The sequence below is a fragment of the Cavia porcellus genome, unplaced genomic scaffold (genome assembly GCF_034190915.1).
Source record: "Cavia porcellus strain 051 isolate PalLab524CR breed Dunkin Hartley unplaced genomic scaffold, mCavPor4.1 scaffold_8, whole genome shotgun sequence".
Taxonomy (NCBI): Eukaryota; Metazoa; Chordata; class Mammalia; order Rodentia; family Caviidae; genus Cavia; species Cavia porcellus.
The window spans coordinates 6023673-6037052 of record NW_026947491.1 but is presented as its reverse complement, the minus strand read 5'-3'; the positions used below and the strand labels follow the sequence as shown (position 1 = coordinate 6037052).

General features: G+C 37.9%; 1 protein-coding gene across 1 annotated transcript in view; it reads left to right on the top strand.

Annotated features, from left to right (window-relative positions):
- Positions 1-13380, top strand: part of LOC134477125 (ankyrin repeat domain-containing protein 27-like) — a 91190-nt gene that overhangs the window by 29574 nt on the left and 48236 nt on the right. Inside the window, exons 5-10 of the mRNA XM_063254145.1 lie at positions 87-159; positions 3189-3228; positions 3590-3645; positions 6263-6332; positions 10918-10946; positions 11037-11109. Of these exons, the coding sequence (XP_063110215.1) occupies positions 87-159; positions 3189-3228; positions 3590-3645; positions 6263-6332; positions 10918-10946; positions 11037-11109 (341 nt within the window). The remainder of the gene's footprint in view (positions 1-86; positions 160-3188; positions 3229-3589; positions 3646-6262; positions 6333-10917; positions 10947-11036; positions 11110-13380) is intronic.

Below are 13380 nucleotides of genomic sequence, written 5' to 3'. Positions count from 1 at the left end.
TGTCATTTGATATACAGATAGCCAAGCTTTCACCAGGTTTTAAGGACAAAATTGATCCACTGTTGTTGTGTGTTTTTGCTCCCCAGCTCTTGCAGCAAACCCAGTCCTGTTAATTACCAGGCTACATCAGGTGACACTGCTTTCCCTCTGGATAACAAGGTAAGTCTCTTTTGTAAAGTTAATTTTGTTTTTCTTAGTTTTGCATTGTATTGCACTTAGTCTTCAAATTTAACAGTGGTGTAGCTACCATAAATTTATATGGAACATTGATCAGGGAAGATCACTTTGGAGAACTATGCCTAGTTAAAAAGAATTTCCACCCCTTTGGTAAATAACTGGTACATATTTTGAAGTATTTGAGACTGAAAATAATAATGGGTTAGAAAACACACAGTGACAGGAAAATTGTATCTGTCAAACCTTTGCCATGATGACGGAAATACAAAATTTGGTCAAGGATCATTTGGATAAGTGGATCTTGCCATGGCTTGAAAATCTTACTACCAAGACCTTCATAGCACTCATACCTATATAAATCTTTTATGGATCTTATTAGTCCTACAATAATCAGGGAAGTTTGGTGCCTTCATTTGAACAACTTACCGTGTATAAAACAATTTTTCCTTTAAGTAATCTTTATTTTGCTATCATCAGTTTTTATGAGAGCTCTTCTGTTTCTGTTATTGGTTCTGTTGTTAGACTAGAATAATACCGGAAACTGTGACAACTTAGAAATTTAAAATGTGTTTCATCAGGGATGTATGACTACGGAATTACAGGATCTTCATTGTTATTGTTTTGTTTTTTTGTTTCTGGAAGGTGATCACAGGGCCTGTGCAGGAAGCTGTATCCCTTGCCCTCTTTTTTTAGTTAATTGAATTTGTTTTTGAGTCCGGTCTGGAATTTGGGATGTTTAGCCTCACCTCCAGTGCTGGATTGAATGTATACTACACCTTCCTGCACTGTGTTTTCTATGTGATTCCTCCATAAAGGGGATACCACTTTTAAAACATTTTATCTTATAGAAGACTACCTGTTTTCAAAATAATAAGCAGTAGTAGAACTAGATGGTCTACAAAAGCAAGTGGTAATGATGTAAGTAATTGTAAGCTTTATAGCTTTAAAAATATACAGTGGTAGTCTCTGTATCTGATTCTGACATTTCAAGTTTCACAAGTTTTTGTACTTCCAAAAATTCATTTAAAACTCCGCAGTACAATGAGATTCTGGAGATTAGAAAGATTTTTGTGTGAATTCTGAAGACCTGCAGTGAGGTGTTTGGTATTAAGAAGCATTTTAATACCAGTTGAATGCCAATAAATGGATTTCTACCTAGTAGAATTTTTCAAGTAATGTGTGCATAATTTATGTAATAAATAAGTGCATTCAGTTTCTAAAAATATGCCATAAAATGTATACTGTGCTTAAGATATATATTTTCAGGTGACTTATGTTTAATGTCATGTCAAGTAAGAAAACAAATCTGAGGAATGAATAGGTATGAAAGACACAGTACATTCTAGTATCCTTTAACTCTGAACATAGGTTAAAATGTCATCTTAAAATTTCTTATGCTTTTGTTTTAGTCAGCTCCATGTTTATTCGGTGCACCTTTTCAAAGTGTAATTTTTCTGTAGAATCCTAATTAGCAGTCATTTCTCTGAATGGAAAATTGGGAAATTATTGTGTTTCCTTTCTCTCTACCGGAAATGCTTCAGTTCTCAGGTAGTGGTAAATAGCACACAACTTTTCTTCCATTTGTAACTGTCATTGCATGTAGAAAACTAGAAGTATTGGCATATGCCATTTATTGGGGGAATAGGAATTTTCAAATAAGGCCTTACATTTCTCCCTCACGTTGTAGTAGCATTTAAAAATACCTCTTTCGGTAAATCATCACCATTTCTCTTCTACAATTTATAATATGTTTCCCTTTATGAGAATGGACCTGGTTATATTCACCAGTTGGATTTCTGACTCCTGGCTTCAGGGACCATCCCGCCTGAGCTGCCCTATAAGCACAGACCACAGGTGCACATCAGCAGGCCTGGATTTCATTAAATCCTGGAAGATTTTTCTTTGAACAGGAATTTTTTTCAAAATCTTCAATGGGTATCTTGGTATTAAATCTTATGATTAAATTTTAAAATTCACATTTGCGTACTGTCTCAGAAGTTAGTATTTGCATATATCAGTTAAAGTTTGTTTATAGCTTCAACACAAATGTTAATGTATATAATTGAAAAATGGCATCTCCTGTAATTCCCCCCTCATGATTTCATCTGATGAATTTCAGAACTGTGCATAGATTAGCATTACTGCCTCCGTTTTCTGTATTCTACAAAAAGTTACTTACCTTTTGAGCCAATATCATTTCCTGAGTGAGGTCATCATCTCCCCTCCTCCAAATGTGTCTCCTCCATCCCAGGCCTCCAGTTAGATGTATTTCCTGCAGGCCTTGACTGTGGTCTTTCTGTGATGATATTGGATGGCACCAGATCTCTGAAGCTGAGAATTCCTGGCCCCAGCTACCCTTCTGGTGACTATCAAATTTGCTTACTTCCTACATTCTGAGAACTATTTTTCATTTCTGGACTCATTTTCTCACTCATCATTTAAAAACAATATTCTTTGATGCTGTGCTTCCCATTATTCTCTGGCATCGATCTTACAATATCAGAGAATGTACAGATTTGCATTTCACAAGGGAAGTTCCCATTCCAGCCTGAAATTAGTGTGATGCTCCTGTTCACCTGTCTGTGCCCTTCCAGGAACTGTATTCCAGCTGTGTCACATCCCTTGGGCAGCCCTCTTTTGTGTATTGTTTCATGCCCCATCCTTTTGTTTCTGGTGTCCTTTCTTGAATGCCCTTGACACCCTTCCTTGGTGCTTTCTCACCTGTTCACAAGAAATGGCTTTTCCTGAGCTTTCCAGATAGAACTGATCGTATTTGCTTTAGAAGCCTGTCTTTGGACCCCATTTGTAGAATGAATGAAATGCATTTCACTGTTTTCATGTATCTGCGTCTGCTTCCATGCAAGCAGAATGTGCTTTCAGCTTTTTGCAGAGTAATCCGTGTGATTTGATAGATTTTTTCGGTGATTGTTTCCATTGTGTTTCCATTACACTGAGTGGGTGGCTGGGCAATTGCCTGCTTTGTAATACTGTTTTTTTCTTTTCTTCAATAGAAACAAGCAGAAATGTCAAAAGTTACAGCGCGGAAAAAGGGTAAGCCTTTTGTTGTAAAAGCACTGGATGAGAAATCAGTTAACAATGTGACTAATGTGGATGAGGAGAAGAAAACTCATCAAACTGGTAAATTAGTGACTGTGAAAGTTGTTTTTGATTATATGCTATTATTTTCAAATGTGTGTAGATCTAAAAAATGATATTCATTTCTTTTAAAATTTTACTTGTCTTAATTTCCTTCTACCAACAGGTTTTGGAAACTGATTCAAACTTCTGAAATTCTTTTCACATTGACTCATATCTCATTGAAATCTTCATGAATGTAGATATATTTGTATCTATAAGCAAATTTTACAGCAGTGAATATTCTCACTAATGTGTCTCTGACTACATTTTATAGATACGGTGTTTGCACCAGGAGTACAGAAAGCTGGTGAATTGCCTTGGGATTCTGAGGTACTGCCTATCATTTGTAATTATGTTTGAAATAAGTATTGGTTGAGGTTTTAATATAAATGGGACAATTTGTCTGTACTTTCTCATGTCTTCATATACCTGTAAGAAATCATTTGCTTAGTTTTCAACCACAGTTCCTAATTTTGTGACCAGCTTAGCTGATTAATAAGAATCTGTCTCAAAAAGTTAAAAACACAGGGTTCCTAGCTCAATACAAATACCTTGTGTTGAATCCCTTGTACTGCAGGTGAAGGAATAAATGGATGGAGTGCTAAGCACACCTTTGCTACCTGTGTAAGATTCATTCAAGGAAGCCAGTGCAGTCAAAAACTAGGAGCTAGATTTCATAAGCAATCGGCTTAGATTCTGGAATTAAGTTGAACAAAAACTGAAGAATTTTCCCTGCTCAGCCTCTGGCCAATGGCTGAAAATTCTGCTGAGATTCAGACAAAATGTTTGGATATAATTTTTAGAGGTTTTAACTTGACAAAATAATGAGTGAGAATCACAATTGTTAATCTATTTTGGTTGCTTAGTGTCAATCTGCATGACATAATTCAAAAGAAGAAAGGACTCAAGATATAAATACAGGGCTTTATAATCACAGATCCATTTTACATTATTTCAAAAAACAGAACCCAAAGTTGAATGTGGATGCATTGAGTGTCTCTATGGCAGTCATGCTTGTAGTGATAAAGATGTAAATATTGACAAATTGTTTTAGAGTGAGCACTTAGGAAAAGGCCTAATGTGTTCGGTCCAAGCAGCTCCTGCATTGTGGTACCAGGGTAGTGGTGGAAGCACAAAACCAGTTAGTATTCTGGTTTTGTCAGTTAGTGACTGCTGGTTTTGGAAAAATCATTTAATGTATTTGGATTTTGTGACTTATTATACCATGAAGATAACACATGATCTGCTTTTTAGCTATATATATGGACAAATGTGATAAAAATTGTAAAAATACTTTGAAAATTATACAAAGTTCTAGTTGGTTTGCAGTACCTAAATAAATATTGAAGATTTTTTCCTAAACCTGAGAACAACAAAACAATAGTGTGAAGAAGACAATAAGAAAGTTGAGAGGGGCATATAGATTGCTACTTTGTAAATGGTAACACTGTTGGTAAACTGTTGATGGAATCAGCATATAGGAAGAGAGTAGCTTGGTGCTTGAGGTTTCCCTGAGGAGGCTTTAAATGTGAACTTGAATAAATCTCTGTTATTCTGTACCCACTGTGCACTAGGTAGTGGGACACTAAATACATCAGATGAGGACTTGTGCTATCATGATAGAGTATTCAGACAAACAAGAGCACTGTTTGTTTCATTACTTTGAATCCATCCTGTGGCCTTCACCTGGCACTAGCTCGCCAGGCCTTTTAATACTTGAGATAAGGGTCTTTCTAAGTCACCACATTCTCCAGACTGGGCTTGAACTAGTGCTTCTGATGTCTCAAACCTCCAGAAGTTTGGAATTACAGGTGTGCACTGCCAGGCCTGCATAGGTTAGAGAATTCCAAGGGAGTTTGAGGTAAGGATGGGAATGAGCGTGAAGTGCTGCTAATTTAAGAGTGAGAAAGAGCCAACCCAGTAAAGTCTCGAGGACACTGTGGGCAGAGAGCAGGGAGCCATGAGCCATGTCTGGCTATCATTGTAGCACCCTACAGTGACCTGAAAGCAGGAAGTGCATCAACTTTCATCACAGTTATTTACAGTTTTGCAACAGACAGAAAAGAAAACATGCAAATCAGTATGAGCAAGTTTTGGGCACTTAATAAATTAAAAAAGGTTTTATGCTGCAGCTCTTTTTATACTTTTAAAAAGTTCTCCCTTAATTGGGAAATAGTTGTATATAGTGTCCAATATTTGTGTGCTCTTACTTGAATATAACATGAAGTTATTAGTATATTTTAAGTTTCAAACATCTTTTCAAGCAGTAAAAGTTTTACTCATAATTGTTTTTCTTCTAAGCCCTTGTTTACACAAGTGGAGCAGTGCCTGCGATGTTCTTTGTACTCAGCGTGGCTCTCTGAAGCTTCTTAGCTGGCCAATTATTTTAACAGTGACGTGGCTTTTGTGATTAGAAATGCTTAGTGGTGAATGGTAACAAGTATATTTATAAGAATTTGTTTATTCAGGGAAGGGAAAGTGATGTTAGGGTGTAAAGGGAACCAAGGCAATGAAGAAATGATAACGAATGTAGCAGTTCCCCAAAACAAATGTAATTGTTGTATATCACAAACATACTCTCATAAAAACTTCTTCATTTAAATCTGTGTGTTTCAATGTTCCATTCGTTGGAGAGTGCAGAGCACTTTGTCTCCTCCGACGTTAGGATGAAATATGTTTATCAGCTGGAATTTTGTCTCTGAATCCCTCCTGTGGCTTTCCATGCCTGCTTTACAAAGTCAGCACCCATGTGGAGACCGAAGCTGGGCTTCTCATAAGGCTCTCATTGGAGACATTTTGGTCCTCAGTACGTGATTCCCATTATTAAACCTGCGTGCCTTAAGATGGTAAAACTCAGATAAGTTCTTGGGAAATGAGTAGGTAATGGTTGTGCAACTCATTACTGCTATATGAATTTTCTCAGAGTATCTCTGTGAATTTTCCACAGAAGCCTGTCGATCCTTTTTCTGGGAAAGCAGATGATGGAGGAAAACAGGCAGGAAATAGAAAAAGAAAAGGTAAGAAATATGTATAAATGTGTGATATTTTAAGAAAGTCATTTGACAGCATGTTTATTTCACAGTGGAGCATGGCTGAGTTCTGAATCCCCCAAAACTACTTATTAATGACAAAGTAAGAAAAAAGAGAAGTAACACAGCAATAAGTTTCATGTACCCTGACATATCAGCCACAGGCAAATTTGAGAGTCACTGAAGGAGCTACCTTCTTAGCTCCGTTTCAAGGCATTCTAATGTCTGAGGGATGTTAGAAAATTAAGAGGAGAGGAGGGAGTGAGGGAAAAGAGAGAGCCACAATACAGGGAGTAGGCAAAGGCAAGAGAAAGTATGGGTGTGGGAAAATGACGTAATCATTTAGAAAAAGGAAGAGCCATTAGGAAGAATTATAGGAATTATATCAATTGAGCACCGAGTAACAAAACTTGCAGAGAGGTTGGGCAGAAGTTTTCGTCTTTCCCCGTCTTCTCACGATTGGAAAGGTATTGAGGATTGAAGTAGTGAATTACACAGAGCTCTACTTCATTTACTACAGATCAAAGTAAACGAGCATTGTTCGCTGTACGTGTAGTTTCACTGGTACCTTGGTTCACGCTCTTACTTCTTCCCGCGATGCTGGTTGCAGAGTTCCATTTAAAAGTTTACCACTTAAAAACGTTGCTATTTCAGCAAGTAGTACATCCAGAATGCGACAGTCAAAAACTAGAAAGAAAGGAATGATTAGTCATTGAGTTCAGGAAAGCCATAGTCTCAGTTAAAAGTCCATTAGAACGGGGATGGCCTGTTATGCATTTTCAATTTAGTTGACAGGATGAGGAGGAAGTTGGTGCTAGATTCCAAAAATGGAAGGAAGGGAAGGGAAGTGGATTTGGAAGCGATTAGGTTTGTGGCCTGGAGCTTTAGTTATGAAATGAAGCCCCTGTGGGGGAACATGTTACACCACACATCTGAGTCAGCAGGACTAAGGTGGTGTGTTTCTAAGAAGGTCTCCAGGGATGCTCATGTCACTCATCCTCAGACCACTGAAGATGGGCCAGTATCAAGTTCCCTGTAGAGAAATCTGGACGAGAGTCATTGGATAAGAACTAGTTCAAGACATAACAAGGTCAAGGGAGAACCATTTCGTGCCTGTTTTCCTGTTTGTATTTCTGAAAATAGTTCTAGTCACAGGGGAGAGAGTAAAGCAATGAACAGAGAAGAAATAGAAGTTGTAATTCTAAGATATTACTGCCATTTCTGCCAACTAAAGAAAGTAGTGGTAGGAATAATCCGCAAAAAGCCGTAAATGGAAACACTCAAGACCATAGAACTAGGTCAGTTTGGAAGGGAACAGGGACTTATTAGGGGAGGAGGATAGGGAAGAACAAAGCTAGACAGTAACTTTGGAATGAATGATGCAAACTGAGAGGACTGCCTCCCCACAGCTTTCGAGTATGTGTTTGCAAGTGACAGAGTAGACTGTGGCTGTTCAGGGATGATTCAGAGCAGGGAGGAGTGCTAGCCTTGGCTTACACTGCAGGTACTTCCCTCCTTTCCCGCCTAGTCATCAGGCATCAGAGCTTTCTGTGAAATTGATCATTGTTCACGTGAGATTAGCTTGCACATAGAAGCACTGACTCCTTTTAAGATAAGTAAGTTTTGATAAAATAGCTTTTCCACACAAATCCTTTAAAAATGAACCAAGAGACATTGTTCAGTTCATTCCTTGAAGGCCAAAATTGTTACCTGTTAGTAAATATTGTGCTGATTTTAAATGTAAAAGTTTCCTAGTATCTAACAATTCCCTGACTATTCAGCTTTTTGCATTTTGATAACTATTTCAATGTTGAAAACTGATGTAGCATTATGTCTCAGATATGGTTTATGTTCCATTCATGAGGGATTCAACAAATTTCAAGATGTGGCCAAACTAGTTTTGAGGATACAAGAAATGTAGGCATAGCCATGGCCCACAAGGACATAGAAAACATGACTGGGTTTATTAATTATTATGCTGAACATGTATGGCTAACTGTTTTGTGAGAATACAAAGTTTAAATTCCTCTTGATGATGACCAAACTTATGTACCAGTTGCAGTGCAGGAGAAATGCAAAACCACAGATACTTGGAGTGCAATGGTGTACAAATGGGTGATGTACTATGTTCGATTTATATGCTATTCCCCTCTCCTGTCAGCTCTGACACTCAGCCTCTCAGGGTCATGACTTGCTAAGATTACTTTTTCTCAGCAGTCAGCATGTAAAGCTCACTTCCTGTTTTAGTTATGGTCCTTGCAAGTATAATGTCACATTGGAAATCATGGTTGATGTATATTCTAGTTTTTCTGTCATATTGTTCTAACCAATGGCGAACGTTGTGTGTGTTTATAGTAAAACAGAAAATTTAAATTTATTGCATCAAATTCATTGTATTGGTACATTTTAGATACCCATAAGGATCCCCTTCATTAGAGGGAGATTCTGCCTCTATATGATACTTCTTGATTCTTTTTTCTCCAATCTCTTCTCCCTTAAAGGTCTCCCCTTACCCTGTTTATTTACAAAAGCTTTTTTTCTATTTTGTTCTCTCTGTTGTTTTTTTCTTTTCCTTTTCCTTTACTTCTTCTCCCTCTTACCCTCCCACCCTGTTCCCATTCCTATTGGAATATTTTCCAGTGTCTTTGTACAGTTTTGTTCTCATTTACACTTTTCAGTTTCTTTCACTAGAAAAACAGTACGATGTTGAAATGTGTGTGTTAGATTCATTTTATTTAAGAAATGCAGTCTTTCCCCCCTTTCTTTCCATTGGCTTTGCCCCTTCTTTAGTTCCCCTCTCCTTTAAACAATTTTGCCCTGCTTCACAATACCTTTTTCACTATTTGCTCTTTATTTACACATTTGATATCTAATAACAATGAAATAAAATTCACAGTCCTAAAGACTTAACAATCGATAGTCCTGGAAATTAAAGGTAAATCGGGATAATACTATTAAGTTAAAACAGAAGAATGAGAGATGATGGTGCGAATGAAAGTCAGCTGAGTGAGTGGCCAGCACAGATGCTATGGAGCACAGTAAGGCTGAGGCATTATTGTACTGTGGGGCAGAGAAACACAGGAGACTGCTTCTGAGGAATGGATTTGTACAATCGATATCTGCGTAGTATCGTTGTATCCTCATAAATCAAACTTTATATTTAGATTCCCACTTGAGTTTGCATCAGACTAATAAGACTTTTGAGAGATCATAGAATTTGAAGTTTGTTGATATATGTCCCCTTGCAACACCCTCAGTGATGCAGATTCTATCCCTCTTCCTGGAATCTAGTGAGTCAACCACAATGGGTAAATACTGATGAGTATTGGAGCTGTGTTTCTGTTGGGCAGTCGTACTCACCTTGTTGCATGATTCATGCCAACCAGAAAACAGCATAAGGGAAGTAATAAAGTAGCAGAGTTAATTCAACTTGTAGCACCTGTGCGTGGTTTTCTACTATAGTAATTATGCTTTTTCAGAAATCTTTTGGTGGTAGAATCTGCTCTGTGTTGTACACCTCCAATGCAGCTGCCAACCAAACAGTGTCTATCCACAAGGCAGTCATGGTCTTTGTCTTACCAAAGCATGGTAAAAATTATGAAGAAGATCAGAAGGAAGACTAATTTTATTTAGGCGAGTGTTTAGCATACATTTGAGAGAGAGTGTCAATAGACTTAGAGCTTCTGGGTGGAAAGAAAGACTAGGGAGAGATCTACAGATTGCTACTCAGATGCAACTTCTTTCTTTTAGTGCTAATTGCTCTGAATTCACAAGAATTATGTGTTTGTCACTATGTGCAGGACATATCCCCAAAGATGCTTCCAAAACCACATATTAATGATTTCTTACAATTTCTTTCAGTTTGTATGGATTGATTCTCACTGGATCAGTGGAAATCACTGAGAATTTACTGGGCAGCTTCTCCTTAGACATGTCCCCAACTTTCACACAAAATGGTTGTGTACAGAGTACTGATATTTAAAAGAAATACATGAAAATGTTGCCAGGTGTTGTGCATATCCTTTGAGTTCAAGCTATTTGAAAACTTGAGGCAGAGGGATCGTTCATGTCCAGAAATTGAAGGGCACCATGGATAGCGGAGCACAATCTCACCTTTTAAAATAACAATATTAGGAACACACCATTTGTGCACTCTGCCGTGGTGGACATCTCGAGAGCACCTACATGTATGCAACGGTGTACCAATGGATGATGTGCTTTGTTCAGTTTATATGCTGTTCCCTTCTCCTGTCAGCTTTGATAGTCAGCCCCTCAGGATCATGACATCCCAAGATCACTGTTTTGCAGCAGTTCACATGTACAGATTGGAATATGCTCACTTCCTATTTTAGTTATGATCTTTGGCAGTATGGTGGCACATTGGAAATCATGTTTGACCTGTGTTCTAATTTTTCTGTCATATTGTTCTCACCAGTCGGAAAGGAGCTGAAACCTGAGGTAATCATTTCCCAAGCATAGCATGAAGATTCGGCTGTGTCCTAAGTCTTCATGAATGTATGCTTGGTTTTCTCATATTGCTGTCTAAAGTTTATTTTCCCTTTTTCCTCTTTAGAATCACCTGACACACATCTTCCCTTGAAGGTAAGGACTGTATATTTGTATTTTGAACGAACTGCCTATTTTAGGAGGTATGCAGTGTGTAGTAATCACTTTACTTTAAATCCCATTCAGCCTGCTGTGGAAACAAAAGATTCTGATGGGAAGAAAGCAGTAAGAGTGAAGGATGCACTGCCACCTCAACCAGGTACATGTCACAATACAGATTCCTCTGTAATGAAGTACAGTACCCTAAATTGTTTGATATGCCTGCAGTCATCTCCATTTTGTCTCCAAATGTTGGCAAGGCTTTGCCATAAATACTGCCGGTGTAATTATTGGTGTGCATATTTGCAAATAAGGTGCTAATAAGCTCAAGAGAAAATAATATTTAATGAATTGTTTACGTATGTTTTAATATCCAATGTTTTCAGCTTGGATCCTTATACTTCACAGGGATCCACAAAACTTACTATAAAATTCCACGATCTTTTCAAAGTGTGTGGGTGCTTCCCAGAGAGCTGGCTCCTCTGGGCATCCCAGAGTCCCGGTTACTCAGGCGATAGTGGCAAGTGGCTCACTGATACCCATGATTTAGTTCACTACCGCTAGCAAATATGCTTACAGTGATTCTGATGTTTGTCTAGAGTAAAGCTCTCCTTAGTAATATGCCCACTGTGTGTCCACTTTATTTCATCTCAGCCTTGGTATATTCATGATTGCAAGCAGATAGATTTTCTCGAAAGCAGACTGTGTGAGTGTGTATATATGGTGTCTCATACATTTGATTATTAAGTGTGCAGACGTAATCATTCTTAGTGACTGTTCGATACAATTCTTCACAACAAAGATTCTCAAACTTTAGCTGGAATTCCTTTTAGAGTCGTAAAAGATCTTACATAATCTACAGAGGTTTCTTATTAAAGTATGTTGAATCTATTGACACTCTAGTAGAGACTAAATCTGAAAGATGGAGAATAGTGGGGCGGGAGATTTAACTCAGCAACAGAAGTGTCGGCCTGGCTAATGCAGCTCGTGAGTTTGATCCCCAGTACTAAAACAAAGAAACAAACAACAAGAACAAAAAGCTGTAAGATACCAGCATGCAGTCACATATGCCAATATCCATTAGAGCTGTGATTCGTGAATCATTGGAACTATGACAGATGAGACGTTACATTTCTGAAAACTCCAGTCAGTCTGCTAGGCCCCATCAAGATAGGGAATGAGTGTGGAATTGCACTTAACCTTTGGAATTATTTGTCCTCTTAGAACCTTGAGCTTCAGGGATTCTAATTCACTGTTAAACCACCATTTCAACAATAAGTATTGTCCATGAACGCCAAGTGACAAAGAGCTTCTTCACAGCGAACTGCCATTTAAACTCTCTATCTCCTGTTTTCTTTCAGTTGTCTTTAATTTTATAAGTGTGACAATTTTGTTTATAAAGAAAAACGGCATTGTGTCATTGTGCTTTCCTTTCTTGTCTCCAGCCATTCGCTGGGACTAATGTGTGTCTTGGTTGGAGACAGTGAGCCTTCTAGGGCTTTCAGTGATAGCAAAGAGCCCACTGTGGAGCATGTGCCAAAGGTTCACTACGAGTGACCTGGACTAAACTAGTTCGTACATGGGCACAATAAGGTCCCGGAGAGCCGGCACTTTTCTTATGAATTTGTGATGTTATCAAAATTTATAAAGTGAATTCTATGTAACAGCAATGGCACATGGAAGTATGTATGTCATTGTAGTTTTCAGAATTTAAAGTAATATATTGATTAACATCCATGTCTTTGAGTCTTGGAAACAATATTGTGTGTGTTTATAGTACAATAGACAATTTTCATTTTTGTTTTTCCATTTGATTATACTGGTGCATTTTAGATATCCATAAGGATAACATTCATTAGAGTAAGCTTCTACTGTATAAGATATTTCTTGATTGCTTTATCCCCAGTCCCTCCCTCTCCCTTCAAGTGATCACCTTAACCTGCTTATTTACAAAAGCCTTGTCTCTATTTTCTCCTGTCCGTTTTTTTGGGGGAGTGCGGGCACCAGGGATTGAACTCATGGCCTTACATTTGCAGAGCAGGCACTTTTGCTGTTGAGCTAAATCCCCAGCACTGTCTGTTCTTTTCCTTTTTCTTTATTTCCTCTCCCTCTCACGCAGCACCCTGTTCCCCTTCCTATTTGAATATTTTCCAGTATCCTTGCACAGTTTAGTGCTGATTTACAATTTTGAGTTTCTCCCTCTAGAAAAACAATATGATATTGATACGTGTATGTCTGATTCATTTCTTTTAAGAAATGGATCCTTTTTCTCTTTCCATTGGCCCGCCCCTTCCCTAGTTCCACTGTCCTTGAAACAGTTTCTCCCTAATTCACACTCTGTTTTATGCAATTTGCTCATTATTTACACATTTGACATCTCATAGCAGTGAAATGAAATTTGTTTCCCTAAAGAATTAAATCAACTGTCCTA